The 15,190-nt window shown below is 46.9% G+C and overlaps 1 protein-coding gene across 1 annotated transcript in view; it reads right to left on the bottom strand.

Moving 5' to 3' along the window:
• Window positions 1–3,522: 3,522 nt before the first annotated feature.
• Window positions 3,523–15,190, bottom strand: part of GRIK3 (glutamate receptor, ionotropic, kainate 3) — a 59,550-nt gene continuing 47,882 nt past the window's right edge. Inside the window, exons 13-16 of the mRNA XM_010576302.1 lie at window positions 12,911–13,128; window positions 5,389–5,611; window positions 4,903–5,153; window positions 3,523–3,837 (exon numbers count right to left, since the gene is read on the bottom strand). Coding sequence (XP_010574604.1) covers window positions 3,643–3,837; window positions 4,903–5,153; window positions 5,389–5,611; window positions 12,911–13,128 — 887 coding nt within the window. The 3' untranslated portion in view covers window positions 3,523–3,642. The remainder of the gene's footprint in view (window positions 3,838–4,902; window positions 5,154–5,388; window positions 5,612–12,910; window positions 13,129–15,190) is intronic.

Below are 15,190 nucleotides of genomic sequence, written 5' to 3'. Positions count from 1 at the left end.
CTCCACGCAGTCTGGCCACACGTGGCTTGGGTTAGTGAGCACTGGGTGACTGCTGCCACCGCTGCCACCAGCTGCCAGGATCTATGGGGTCCCTTTGCGGCAACCTGCCCAAAGACCACCCGTGCCGGCACCCGGCCCAACCGCGCTCCACAGGAGCACCCACCCAGAGGGGAGCAGTGGCTGCCCAGAGCTGGAGCTGGTTCCCCTTTGCATATTCCGTCTCTTTGTGAGTCTGTTGTCTTGACATCGTACCCAACACACACCGTTGGGTAACTCCGAACAGAAAAGCAACCCCAAACAAAGCTACCCGCTGTGCCCCTGCTCTGTGTCACAGGAGAGCTGGAAGGAAAAAGCAAGTGATAAGGGGACAGTGAGCTGAGGTGACAACAGTTTAGGTACAGTTTAATAGCCCAAACCTGTTTTTTCTTTATTTCCTCCTCACTTTTTCAGTCCCTCTGCCTACCAAGCGCAGAAAGGAACTGATTTAAACGAAGTTGGAAGTCGGATGATTTCTAAGACATGAGTCGCTGACAGTCACAAACAGGTCACAGAATACCTCACAGAAGGCTTTGAGGCTTTGTCATCAGGTCTGCCCCTTCTGAAGTCTCCGAACGCATCGCTGCGAAGCGTCAGGCTCATTGCTTCTCCTCTGCGATTAAACACCGCATGGCTTACAGGCTCCTGCGCTCCCCCCAGGACGAAGGCAAGGAGCACGCAGGGTAAATGGGAACGACAGGAGAGACTCCAGTCTCTGCTAAGCAGCGTAGCAGCAGGCTGAATCAACGCTCCTTCGGGGTGGAGCTGCCCCTGGTTTAGAGCAGGAGGGCTGAGGTCTGAAACCATCTCACCTCCCCTCAGTTCACAGTGAGCAGGAGCCAGCAGGGAAGGGGGGAGCCGGCGGTCCCTGCCAGGCTGGGGTCCCAGGCAGCTGCCCAGCTCCTACGGTGTTTTGAGCAGTGCAGAACGTTTCCTCGTTGTCAAATGTTTTAATGATCAAGATTTAACCGTAAAACGATAAGGTAGATGCTATTTCACGGTCAGTGCAGAGAGGGAATGGAAAAGGTTGATCTGCAGGGTTTGGTCTTGCTGGCGGATAGCACCAGTAGTTCCAGATGCTCACCTGTCACTCTGGGACGTTTGTGAGTAAAATCAAATCAAACTGGTGTCAAAGATGAATAAATGGGGTTTATGGTATTAGTAATATTTATTTATTTAAAAAAAAAATCTTCCAAGAAGCAAAATTAATGCTATTTTCTGTGGTGTTTTACTCTCTGGACATTTAAAGCCATTTTCAGGCTGTGTTTTGATCTCTGCCTTAATTGTAAAATTCTCTAAGAGCTTAGAAATCTGCAAAGAAAGCATAAAATCTCTGACAAGCCTAAGGATTTGCAAAGAAATACAGAAAGAATGTCATTAGGTTTAGGAAGCAGACCCATACTTCCAATCTATCTTCTGCTGTAGGTATTTGGTCAGCAAACTATTAAGAATATGATGCCCATTGAGCTGCCAGCTTTCAACCCTAATTTTTCATGGTTTCTGTGAAAATTAACATGAATTCTTTGCATATCTTTACTTGAGTCAAAATTACCTTTTTTTGTTTCGAGTCACTCTGTTGCTTCTTTACATCATGGAAAAAACAAAATAAGGACAAATTGTGTTCTGTGTTGGGGGGGGAACAGCTATCTCCCCTTGAGCTAATTTGCTAATACTGATGAGCTCCAAAGATAACCTTCCTAACTGAGCGTCAGAAAGAAACAGGTGGGAAAAAAAATCTGAAATCAGCTACAAACAGGTTTGTTCCTTTGGGCGAGGATAAACTTTCCAGAAAGGCCTTGCAGCTAGGGGAGGGCAAACTGGGTCAGTTCAGCTGCTGGTTCCTGCGGCGGCCGTGGCACCTCGCTATGCTCACGACACAGAAGGCGAAGTTTTGGGATGCAGAGCTCGGGCACTGGCTGCTCCATCGCTGTGCTGTACTGCCCTGCCTGCCCTCCAAACCAGGATCGAGGTGGTGGGTGCAGAAAGGGTTTCCAGCAGCAGCATGGTCTGTGGCAGGTCACTGTCAGCCTTAACGTGTGCAAGGGAAGGAGGTTGCTTTTTCTTCAACACCAGTGTTTAAATGAGAGCTTTTAAGAACCTTTGCAATACTCTGTGTGATGTTCTGGGTTACAATGGCCAGAGCCATTTCTATTTGTTTCATTTTGCAAATTAATCCGCAGAGTGTCTCACTGGCCACCCATGTGGTTCCCTGTGGAGGGATGCAGCTCAGTGATGTTACTTGAGTGTTACTTTAGGTCAGCAGAGGGATCTTTGGTAATTCTGACTAAATTCATCTGCAGGACCAGCCTTCTGGGTTAAGCAACCTGAAAATAAGAACACAGTTCATGGAAGATTTCTTGAAGTCATTTTAGTGTGTGTTTGCTTAAATCACATGGAGATGCTGCCTGAGGGGCTGCGCTTCACCAGGCAGAGAGGGGGGTCAGGTTTGGCTCACACAGTGCTGCTTGTCCCAGGCCAGCCCTGGCCCCACAGGCTGAGACTTCATCTTTCAGGTCTCTGACGCAATGGAGAGCATTTAGTCCTAAACCAGACATACAGTCCTCTCCTGGTCCGAGTGCGAACGCAGCAGAGCTGCTGTTCAGTGCTGCTGAATTTCATGGAAATTGGTATTGTTGGGCTCTTGGAAACGGCTCTGCTCCTGCCTCTGCCGAAGCCTGTGGACTCAGCCACTTTCCATGCTTCTTTGCAGGAGAGACTGAGCTTTGCAGGAAGAGTGAAGGAGCTGAGGACCTGGAGATCGCGGTGTCACCCTGGGCCGGGCTGGAGTTTGGCACAGGGCACGTGGGTGGTCACTCGGAGATGGCAGTAGCTCCTGTGCACACCACGCTGTCCCATCCCTAGCCAGGAGTTTGGCTCCATTCAGGCTTCCTTGCCCCCTTGTCATCAGCTGTCTTGGGTCTCCTGATGAATGTGTGTGTTGCCTTCTCCCACCACAGCCCCACGCGGACTTCCAGCTGCGGGTGGCCACGGCCAGCACAGCCGTGAGGTAAAGGGCCACCGTGAGCTGCCTCGAGAGAAGGCACAGCCTTGACCATCACGGTGCTTCACAGATACTTTTCCCTTTCCTGGACAATGTATGCTAAATGTGCTGTGTATGTCAGTGTGGAATAGATGCTCGCACAGATGGCTGCTCACGCTGCCCCTGACAGTGTTTCTTTTTATTGCCATGCTAAAGAAGCCTTGCTCGGGGGCTCCTTCTTAGCCGCCAAGGGTCAGTTTGGCTCAATTCTGTTTCGCCTCCATGTGTTTTCAGTATGTAAACATCAGACTCCTGGATGATAGTGTGTTTGGACTCCATGAGGCCTGTAGGAACTAAGCATTTAAAAAAAAGGAACAAAAAATAACAAAAACAAAACAGAAAAGCCCCAAGACCCATGTTACAGTCCGTGCTTTGAAGTTCTTCTACGCCGGTGATCGATGCAGCTGTGTTGTAAAGGCCTTGTTCTTGAAATGAACCAAACCAGGCTTTTTTTTTTTTTTTTTTGTTTTTTTTTTTTGTTTTTTAATCCTTTCTTCCCTAGTTAAGAGTGCATCCAGCCTTGTCTGCCGCAATTCCTTCCCTCCCGCCCCCCCCATTCCCATTCCCTAGGGAAACACAGGTGTCAATCCAGTGTTGCAGGTCATGTTGTCCTTCCCTGGCAGCCGTCGGTCATTGAACGTGTGCATGTTGATCACGGCGTCCGTCTTCACCATGACGGGTGGCTGGGGCTTGTGTTTGACCCGTCGCTGGCAGGTGAGCGACAGCCGGATCTCATCGGCCATGGCGCTGCAGAAGGAGCGCTGGGGAGAGCAGGGACAAAAAGCACCGTTACTCCTGGCAAAATGTTCTGCTAACCTCTCCGTGAGCAGGAGGATGCTTAAACTGGGCTCTGCAGAGGGTAAGCACGAGGTTTAGGCTGCATTTAAGGCATCAGCTGTGCTTAGTGGGACTTCAGTGATGCACGGGCGTCTGGTTGACCCCTTTCTCCTTTGGCAAGAATTGTACCTTTGACCCACTAAATCCTGCAAAAAGGCAGAGCTATAGGCAGCTGTTGGAGTGCTGGTGCTTTGTGTGATCCCTGCTGGGGGTCTGGTAGATTTATGTGCTGGGAATCAGAGGGCTATCGAATCCTGCTGGGCTTGCTAGTGGGCAGTTTTCCTTCATCTATCTAGTCCATCACGTGGGCAGCTTGCTTTGATTTCTGGTCATGCACGCAAATGCACGTTCCACTTACTGTACCATGACACCCAAGGAAGAGGGAAAAACATAAAAGCAGTCCTCGTTTCATGAGCACTAATCAGCCACTGCGGGTGGGAGGTGCTGTTTGGATAGTGTTGTGAAACGTTGATAAAATGGTATGAGGCTTCCTGGTGGACCCTGACCAGTTCCTTGAGGCTCTTTGAACAGGAGTGGGGAGAAGAGATGGAGACTTCATGCGTGTATACATTATGCCTGGAATACGCAACACGATTGCATGTGATAGTGGCGAGTGGATATAACAGCTCAGAAAGGTCCCTCCCACAGACCTCTGTCCATATTTTCATGACTTATGTGTCAGCTTGCCTAGAATTACCCTACAAATGTTTACTAGTCTAGTTACTGCAGCAGCAGATGCCCCTGATCAGAGTAGACGTGATTTGCCCTCTGACATGAGGCTGTCAGAGCGGGACAGAGCAATGAGCCTTAGGGGATGGCATTTTGGGGGTGCTGCATTTCAGCCCTTGGGCTGTGGGCGCTTGGACCTCCAGGCAGCAGAGGCAGGGCTGAATCCCTTTGCCCGTCTCCCTGCCTGTCTCTGGGGTCAGCGTGCAAAATCCTCAACGGCTGGGCTAATGGTGGTGCAGGGAAACGGAGGAAATCAGTACCTGCTCACGCTCCGCCGTTTTGCGCAGCTTGTAGATGAACTCCACCATAGCCACGAAGACCGACAGCACCAAGCCTGCTGCCAAAACGATGAAAATCCCACCGATGTTTTGAATGCCCAGAGCGCTGGCCTCCTTGTTCTCATCCTCAGGGCAGCCGTTCCCCCGCCACCACTTCTCCTTCATTACGTGGAGCTTGTCCTCCTCCTGGAGCTGGAGGATGGCAATGGTGATCTTGTCCCTGTACGGTGACCCTGGGGAGGGGGAACACCATTACACACAGAGGGAATAGGACAAAAATCACACAAAGTAGGGAATGTGTCTGCGTCAAGCAGGGCTGTTCAGACCTCTCTCCAACAGGCAGACAGCGTAAGCTTTGGTATTTGGAAATTTGCTGTTGGGAGTGGATTATCTTAATCCCATCTGTTGTATTTGTGGTAACTAGCTCCCCTCTGGGGTACCTACGGAAACCCCACCGCTGTCACTTACCCATGGGAGTCCCGATCCCGTAGCCTTTGGAATCAATGAGCCCCCCGATCTGAGTCAGGTTGCAGTTCCTCTGGGTGATGTATTCGATGGTGGTTGACTCCATCAGCAGGGCGTAATCGGCTGTGAGGGTTCGCTGGATTCCTTCCTCGTTGTTTTTGACAAGAGCTGTGGGTTTGCTGCTCATGAAAGCCCACATTTTTTCAAATGTGGAAATTTTGGATTTCTGGAAAAATTATACCCCCCACCCCCAAAATAAGAATTAATCTTCTATTTGCTGAAACCTGGTACCTTTTCAGTAAATAATAATAATACCGGTTTGAGAACAGATCACACAATGGAACTATTACCAATCTGACCTTGTCTTAAATGTCTCTCTACTTTCACTGCCCAGCATTGTTTGGTTTCATGTTGCTGTAACAAGTGACAAAGGTTCCAGCACACTTCACGTTGTGCAGATGCTCAGCAAAAAGATTCACTGCGCCAGAGACCTTATCCTGTAGGTGGAACTGAACAGTTCATTCGCTTCAGTGAGGTACAGTGAGACCCTGCCTTGGTGCCTTGCCGAACTTGCTAGAGTGACAGGCTATCAGCATATCTATTTAAATGTATTAGTTCCCTAACCAGAATTTTGTTTATATTGTAATGTTTCTGCACAACGAGAGAGGACAGAGAACATTTCAGAGGGCATGTTTTTCTCTTTTGCACACACTCTATTATACTTCTTTCTTTCCTCGAGCATCACAAGGGAACATGTCTCCTCTGAGATATGTGCAACTGCCAAACAAATTTAACATATCCACATAAACAGAGGCATAGAAATATTCAAGAAGGTTGTCTTATGGCTAAAAATAAACATGGATATTCTTTCACTATCAGCAGACATTCCGTTAAAAAAGGAGGAATATGTTTTCTAGCTTACTATTCATGTGAATTTTTTTTTTCTTCTTCTAGAAAATGTATTGGGTGAGAAGAAATATGGTTATTTTAAGTCTTTCCATAACATTTGAAATATACCATTTATCTACAAGCACCTTCTGAATTGCCTCTGTGTAGGTTGTCACAAAAGACGTAACTGGCTTTAGTCTAGAAAAACTCCCCAGGAAAGGCATATCAGCTTTCTCTTGAAATACCCCCTTCGTTGGTCACTGTGTTCCCGTGGGCAAATGTAGCTCTCATCAAACCAACTCTATGCATCCAGCTGAGCTCTGGAAAAGCACTTGGATATTGAGGCTTGTGTTCATGCTGCTGCCTGCTCCTTTATGTACCATTCTTCTTTTCTGCTTAATTTCTTGTTTTTCCTAGATATCTTTTTGCCTTCTTATTTTATAAGAGGCAGCTTAGTCAGCCAAAACCACCTCCTCCACAACACTACTTAGCCAAAGCCTGAAGCTGGCTGATAAGTTGGAGGGGCTGATAAGTCTTTGTGCTTTGCCTTGAATAAGGGTAACTGCTCACCTGCAGCTGCACGAGGAGTCGCTGCAGCAGAAGCTGCGCTTTCTGGTTTAGCTGTCGTTTATCTCCGTTTCAGGTCTCTGTCCTTCCATAAGAAAGCAGGAGATGGAGCCCCAGCCCATCCCAACTGCTGCTATCACATCTCCCCCGTCATTTTTTCAGTATCACCCAAAAATGTGCCAGCATAGGTTCTTCTGATAAATCCACTATAAATAAGGGTAAATTAGCTAAGAAAAAAAGTCCCTCATAATGCTTTGTATTTCAAATGCTTTGCCTGTCTACCTCCTTTTTTCAGCATGTTTAACAAAAGTTAAACAAAAGCTTGACACCCCAAAGTTGGTTAGTGTAGCGCAGTGGCAAAGGCTGTTTCTCTGTCTTTAACCCTGTGGGATCGTTCTCCTGACTGATATATCCGTGGACTCATTTCTTCTCAGTTAAAGCTCATGCTTGTTATAATCCACTTGATGAACGTGCAGTAGTGGATGTGCCGGAGCAAACTTCATTCAGGAGGCAGGATAATCTCCCTCACTTGAAAATCTGGACCAGTGCCTGTAAGGTAGATTTGTGGCACCTATCAAACCTCAAAGAGCAGCAAGAAATGTAGCCTCCAAAAGGATTATTAAATATCTGTGCATTACAATGGGTAATTGAAATGAATAGCATACTTGGCTTGCTGATAAGGACTTGTTTAACATTTATATAGTTCACATCAGAGGCCTCTGGGTTCACTGGCTCTCCCTTTCTCTCCTTCTCTTCCTGCGTTTAATGCTCCTTGGGTGTTGACACAGAGCTCTTAAACAACATCAGTGTTCTCCCAGTTTAAAGCATAGAGCAAAATAAACTGGCAAAAAATCAATAGGCTGCATTTAGTGAAGCTAATAGGACTTGCATGAGGCATTGTAGCTCTTCAGGCAACTTAAATTACATGAGACAGGGCTCCCTGGAAGAGAAAAAAACACTTTTCTCTTCTCTTCTTAAATCACCGCTTCTGACCAGCTGAAAGGACTTAATTGTGTTTTGAAATGCCAGGAGGAGCCCAGCTTTCTCAGATCCGGCTGTGCTTCTTCGAGCCCTGCTCTGGGGGTCCTGAGCGGGGGCACCCGTGGTGGGGCGAGCACCCTCTCCGGCTGGAGCTCACCGTGAGGCCAGAGCTACCCGTTGCTGCTCGCTCGTGCCTAAACGAACAGCAGAGACCCGGCAACGCAGGGCTGAGCCCTTCAGCAGAGAAGGGCCGTCTCCCCGCAGCAAAATGCCGCTGGTTGCAATGGCCTCGTCTTCCCCAAAGATAAGGCTGTGGCAGCTCCTTCGGGGAGGGCAGGGCAGAACCTCGGTGCAGGCAGGGCAGCTCGATGCACGTCTCTGGTCAAGGCAATCTCGGGCTCTCCCCGTAGTCTAAAACCTGCCGCCTCCTCACTGGGAATTTATTTCCTATTAGTTTCTTTAACTTCACTAACGTGAGATAAGAATGCTCCTTTTCCGAGTGAAAACTCACCAACTGTAATTCTCAGCACAGTGCTAGCAGTTTGATAGACCGGGCTATTTGTTAAACATCCATTTTAGAAGCAATTGTCAGTCATTGTGAGAGCAGTCATCAATCAAAAATTGCAGGAGCAACCATGGTGAGGAGCGTACAGTGCTCCAACTCACACCTAATTCCGGAGAGCTTCCACCGCTATTAGGGGAAAAGTTGTTCCTTCCTCCCATTCCTCCTCTCTGAATAGTTCAGCCATGCTGCAAAGGTGGTTGCTTATTTATGGGAATTTGGGTGATGTTACCTGAGAACGTGCCATTCAAATAAGCAAAAACATCCCAGTAGTAATTTAATAGTCAGTAAAGAATGCACATAAATTGTGTTTATTTTGCTAGACTTTTTTTTTGTATGTGTGTACATTTTGTTTTGCTGCACCTCTGATCTTACAGCTTAAGTAATTTACCTTAAAAAATCCTTTCTGGGGTTAGTTACTGGTTTGAACTGGTATTTGCTGTGCTGTGGCTAGGTGGAAATTTCTTCTCTATGGAATCACCATTTACTTTTATGGGCTGCCTAAAAGAAATCTGAGTTGGTGGGAGGCAGAGGGACCCTCCTGTGCCCCTGCATTCTCCATGGGTTCCCCAGGTCCCCCTCAATGACAGCTTTGTTTTGCTGCCAAAGGTAGGTGAAGAGGAACTGCTTGGTTGCTCTGAAGCATTAAGATAAATGGCCTGACACTGACTTCATCCTGGCAGAGAAATTCCAGAGTCAGGAACTCCGGAACATTTAGGAATGATGGAGATTATTGCTAATAAACAAAGGCGGTAGTTTAACGCTGCTGATCAGTGCAGCCATGGTTCACACCAAGGCGATCGTGTCTCTCTCCGCTGACACCTTTCCCACTGGTTCATGTGCGTGGAGCTTCTCCTTGTTTGGTTGGGATAGATAACATCAGAATCTGGTCCCCTGTCCTCTGCATCTTAATAAAACCCTACGTTAGTGCTAAATGAGATGCATGTATGAAAAGCTGAGTGCCAGCCCCTCTGAATGCAGCAATTGCAACAACACTGAGAACGTCTCTAAATTCATTCTTTAGAGTCACAGCTCAGAAGCTACCTTTAATAACCAATGCTTCAAGACCAGTCACCCAAATAAATTAATGGAATAGTTTAGAGGAGCCACTACAAGGCATCTTGCCAAGACATATATGCTTTTTTATCAGTGAAATTGGCAAGAAAGTAACTTTCAGGCTTAAGATTTTCAATTCCAGCCTGTATGAAAAAATAAATTGATTTTCAGCAACTGAAGATACTTACTCTTGAGGATTTAACGTTTCTGTACAAGTGAATATATGTGTACACACATACACACACTCTCACACTCGTACTCCAAACTGCACATTAAACCCAGCATTTTTCAGAGAGACACAGCATCCTTTGCAAGATATGAAGGCTTTCTGGCATGATTTATAATGAATACTAGCTGCTGTTCCTAAATTAATTGATCTGTGTTTATTCCTGTAACTCGATCTGCATTGCCAGGGAATAAATAGCTTCTCAAAAGTTCTTTTCATTAAGTAAAAATCTGCCAGTACGGTTGGTAAAACTCTCTCTTCTGCTTCCTATTTGCCATAGCTGGTTAGCTCAGCTGCACAGGCAAAAACTTTTGTGGGAGCAAGATCGCTTACTGTGGGTCTGCCCCAGAGATTATGTTTTGGCTTGGCTCAACAGGGAACTTCTGCAGTGTCTTCGGTGAGCTCTGCAAGAACCCTCAGTCAGCCTGACCGTGGGCAGAAAACCGGTTAGCGCTTTGGGAACCACCTCAGGGAACAGTGCGCGAGGTGTTTGCCTTCCTCTTCCTCCCATTTCACGTTGCTCCCTAAGCTCAGGTCCGGGATCGTGCTCTCCTCCGGCGGCCCTAGTTCCCGCTGTGTCAGACCTGCGAGGTGTCAGGAGGGCTGCAGACCCAGACAAGGTTCAGCGAACGACAACGAGGGCCACAGCCGCCACTCACAGACGAAGGGGTCCTGGGGCCCAGGCCAGGGCTTGGGGGGTGGGTGTATGTGGTTTGCAGCTTCTTTAACATGGAGAAGTGGAGGAGTGAGTTCCAAATGTAAGGGGAACGACTTTGGGGAACAGTCATACAAAGTTCAAGGTAGCAATTTGGGCTAAGTCCTAGCGCATAATCCACAAAATAGGTGAGATCCTAGTTAGGATGCTGCCGTCCGCCTTTTGTCCCGCATGCAGTGACTGTTCAGCTGACGGCAGGACTGCTTGACCTCCGGATCTCCGGGGGCTTTTCAAGACCAGCGGTCGCACAGCAGCGTACAGCCTGCGTGGGGCTGTCTTTCTGCTGGTAACCCCCCCTTTTCAGCAGAGCAGAGGAAGATGAGGTGAAGCCTTGTGCACTTCGCTGGTCCTTCAGTCCCACCCGTCTGGAGGGAGTGCGGATCCTCGGCAGACACCGCGGGTGCCCGTCGCTCTGTGCCCCGGACCCTTGTGCTGTTTGACAGATGTCCCCGTGAAGGTGGTGCTGGCAGAGCAGCCGTACTGAAACCACTGTGGGATTTGGCCAGTCATTTGACAAAGACCACGTTGAGGGGTGGGAGAAATTCTGGCTCTTCTGCGTTTCTCTGTACACGAAGGACAAGTGAACATAGCATCCCATACGAGCGCTCTCACCGCTCCAGTAATCGAAACACTTGTCAGAAGGGACATCCTGGAGAATTCATCTCCAAACACAATAATAATAAAAAAGAAAAAGGAAAATACACTGCATCAATAAACCCTGCCAAATGCCTGTTAGAAGCCTGAAGAATGATTCTGATGGATAATGATATGAAACAATAAATATACCGTGTCCTTGATGATTTTTATAAAGACCATTTCCTTTTATTCCCATATAAAACTCTTATTGGAAAGAGTAGTTAAAACACAACAGTAAAAGTCTGTCTTTTCCTGATAGCTGTTCCAGGTTTATATTGCTTTTGGAAGGTAACGCAATGCATTTGACCGTGCCAAAGGCAAAACTGCATGCACCAGCTCCACTGCAGAAAGCAAACTAACCAGCAGCAACCTGCTATTCTATGCAACGTTTTCATTTCCCAGAATTAATTAAAGATCAAACTAAACCAAATCCTCCATGTTTCTTTACCCATCCGTGTTGCTGCCTGTCAAAGTAAGCATGGAGATTTGGAAAGTATAGTGGCTCCTTAACCAAGTCCTAGCCAAGAAAAGTTGCAGGAGAGTGCTGCTGTTTCTTGTTATTAAAATTCAGCACGTCGGCTTCCTTTAATGAGTCTTGGCAATTAAACTGCTGATGGCCTAGTCTATCTGCCTTTACACTGTGCCTATTCAAATTATTGCAGTATTCCAGGCACAACCTGCTTTTTAAAGCGTGAACTATGTTTGTCAAACTTTGGCCCATGTATTTCCTGCTGAATTCGGGTGACCGGAGGGAGAAGGACTATTCCCCAGCACCGTGGGGGGAGGCAGCCCCGTCCCTGCAGCCAAAGGCTCCAATCTGCCGGTGCTCAGCAAGACCCTCAGCACCAGCGCTGGACCCTGTGCGTGCGGCAGCCAGGTCTGAGCTCTGAGCGGTGCTCCCAGGGGAGTGGGGCCATGCACTGCATGCGGAGGTAATTCCAAACCTTGCCTTGAAAGACAGCTTTTTGTGTTCATCCTTGAATTTAAACTCTTCTCCAAGCCAGGGTGATCGTTCCTGAGATTAATAGCCCCTCATTTCTATTCCTTTATTCTCTCACTCTTTTTTTTAGAGTGTGTTTTTACAGGCCAGCTGTGGTTTTAAGGGTCTTTTTAAGTCTCTCAGTTTCTTTCCATTTTTGAGGCAATAGTGAAATATGAATGCTCTTAGCACTCTTCTCTGCAGTGTTGGCTAACTTCTGAAATTAATTATGCTTTAAAGAGAAGAAATTAATGTAATTTGATTCTGATGCATTGGCGGTGTTACCTTGCACTGGGTTTCAGAGGTTAATAAAACTTGACTACATTAATGTGAATACCTGAAGGAGGAGAAAGATATTTCAGCTGTAAAAAATACTGGTCAGGGAGGGCCCTTTGCAACATTTGTCCAGCTTTAGGTGTCATTTGTTCTCTTTGTCCCTGAAGGCCGGCCGGGTCAGCCCCGAGGGCTCTGTGGAGCTGTTCTTGCAGAGAGAAGGAAGGAGCTGCAATGACTAAGATGTGGAAATAGGGAAGATACTTTAGGGAACATAAGATTTTTCTGTAGGGCTTTAATATAAGATACACCTGTCCTGTTGTGTCCAATATGTGCTTCATTTTAGGGGGTCAGAGCCAATATTGGTTACAGTCTCTGAAGCTGTAAAATCAATACAATTTTGTAATTGTGACTTCAATTAGCAATGGAGAGAGGGGAGATTGGCCATGATGTGAATCTAGGTAACCTAAACTGGCAGGGGTCAAAGTCTTGACAAGGATGTGAGACTGAAACAACCTGCTTATAAGGAGAAGCAGTGGTGGCTTAGGAGGTTTTTTGTCCTTGGTTCTTTGTTCTCACTCCTGTTGGCCTAAGAGCGTTGCATCTCTGCCTGGAAGGTAGAAAGCCTCTGCCTGGTCTCACCTTGAAGAAGGTCATAGTAGCTCCATCCTTCACTGCTCCGTACTCTATTTTTGTCTGCTTTGCCAAGTCATCTGCTGAGTCGATGGGGGATTCCATCCTCTCCACCGTCAGGAAGGCGGCAAGGTTGGCCGTGTAGGACGAGATGATAATTAGGGTGAAGAACCACCATATGCCACCAATGATCCGTGTAGACAGTGCTTTGGGCATCAGCTCAGAACCTGGGGTGGGAGAGGGAGAAGGAGGGAAGGGGAAACAAAGAGAGAGAAAGGACCCGTTTTATATATACATATACACATTGTATACATATATGTATAAAAAGGGTTAGGTTTCACTGTCAAAACTGTAACAGCTACGTAATTAAAGCCAACTGGTTTTGAGGCAAATTATCCAGACATCTTGCACGCAAGGAAATCAGTGGGGTTTTTGTAGCATTTGCAGAAAAACCCTCTCCCTTTATTGCTGACCTTGGGTACAGTGCACAATTTACAGGAAACATTCAAACTGAAGTAATTAACTAGGCTGCTTTTATGAGATTTAAATAGCAAGCTATTTATGAACTTTTATGAGTGTTTTGTTCTGCCATTTAAAAAGTGCTTTGCTTTTATATGGATTACTTTCCAAAGGACTCACTCTAGGGAGTGTGTTCAAATACACAAGGTTTAAAAAAAAAATCAAACAACGAGAGAAAGGAACTATCAGGGTCCAGTACTTTGAATACCAGTTAGAAGTAGGGAAGCAGGAGATGTTACAGCATAAAAGGTGTAACAGGTCTGGAATGACTTTTATTAGCAGACATGAAGGACTAAATGGGTAGTGCTATTTTTGTAATTGCCCAAGACACCTTTTAAAGCCAGGAAAGAGCTTTGGGTTTGAAACAACTGCATTCGGGGGATATATCCAGCCTGGAATTTGCAACAAAGATTGGGCTTTGCAAAGCAATTTTAAGCAGTGTGGCATCAAAGCATAGCATGGAGTATAGCTTTTCTCCTATCTGAGTGCAGCAAGGAGGCACCAGGAAACAGAGGAGCCTTGGATATTGAGGACTGCTTCGGTTCTTCTCAAGATCCTGCTTCTTTCCTATTCCATCTCTTGCCCTTTGATACATTGGGTGGTGTGACATCAGTCTAGCTTTGAAATATTTTTCTTCTTAGATGCAGAATAGAGTTAAAAAGAATACAGCTCTTTTCATTTATCAGGATCTGACAAGAGGATGATTCATCCTGCTAAACCGTCTTGCTGGGAACTGTCACTGTCCATCAGGACAGCCGAGATCTGGGAAGAATATTACACACTGCAGCAGTGGCAGCAGGAGGAGCATGGAGCAGTAGCACTGTGCATGCCACCAAGCCGGTGCTGTGGTTCTTTTGCTTTCTGGGTATAACTACTGATATATGGTAAATTAAAGTGTGACAAATGTTTGATGTTTTCCACTTATTTCTATTCCTGGATTTTCTGCAATTAGATCACAGCTGAATTTTGCTCCATATTCAGAGCTGCTCACAAGCTCCCCTTCTGCTGTCTTCCTAACAGATTTACTCTATTCATTCCATCTGTAAATACTCTATTTGCTCTATTCCATCCACATATATGAATGTAATCCTATCCATATCCCATTTATAAGGTCCCTGCTATTGTGGTATTTTACACCAGTAACACTGAAAACGTTCAGTCTCACACGCAGTGGGTGCCAGGCAGAGCTGCTTGGAGGATCTCCTCACCATCCTCTTTGCCCCAGAAACTTTTGCCCTGTGTTAGAGGGAGTTTCAGGCCATTTCACAATGTGCAGAATGACCAGATGAGGATGAAAATGGAGACAGACCAGAGGGCAAGATGCCTTGTCTTCTGTAGAAGTTGATTTAAACCAGAGTGAGCCAGGACAGAGATCCTGAAATTAAACAAATTGCTTGAATTTACAGGAGTAAGAATGTACAGAATCTGTGGGATGCTGCTGAGTTTGGTGAATTAAACAGCCGAGGGAGACCAAGGCAGTGTTCCTCCTTGGGGCACGGTGGGTGGGTGCTCCTCTGTGCACACCAGCAGCAGCACACGGGTGAACACGCCACCGCTCCATCATCGAGCTGTGCGCTTCCAGATGGCAGGCTCAGGAGCTGCTCCTTCTGACACCTGCCAGAATGTTCATGCTTCATTAATAGTAATTATTGTTATGCAGTGGCACGCGTGTGCCGGCAGCCAGCTGCAGCTCGTGGGGCTCTGCCTCACGGGGCGAGCGATGAGTCTGTCCCCAGAGCTGCGGGGTGAGCTGCTTGGGATGGGGGCTTT

Source organism: Haliaeetus leucocephalus, unplaced genomic scaffold, assembly GCF_000737465.1.
Source record: "Haliaeetus leucocephalus isolate CR32 unplaced genomic scaffold, Haliaeetus_leucocephalus-4.0 Scaffold517, whole genome shotgun sequence".
Taxonomy (NCBI): domain Eukaryota; kingdom Metazoa; phylum Chordata; class Aves; order Accipitriformes; family Accipitridae; genus Haliaeetus; species Haliaeetus leucocephalus.
Note: the sequence above shows the minus strand (reverse complement) of the source record. Positions and strands in the feature narration are given on the sequence as shown.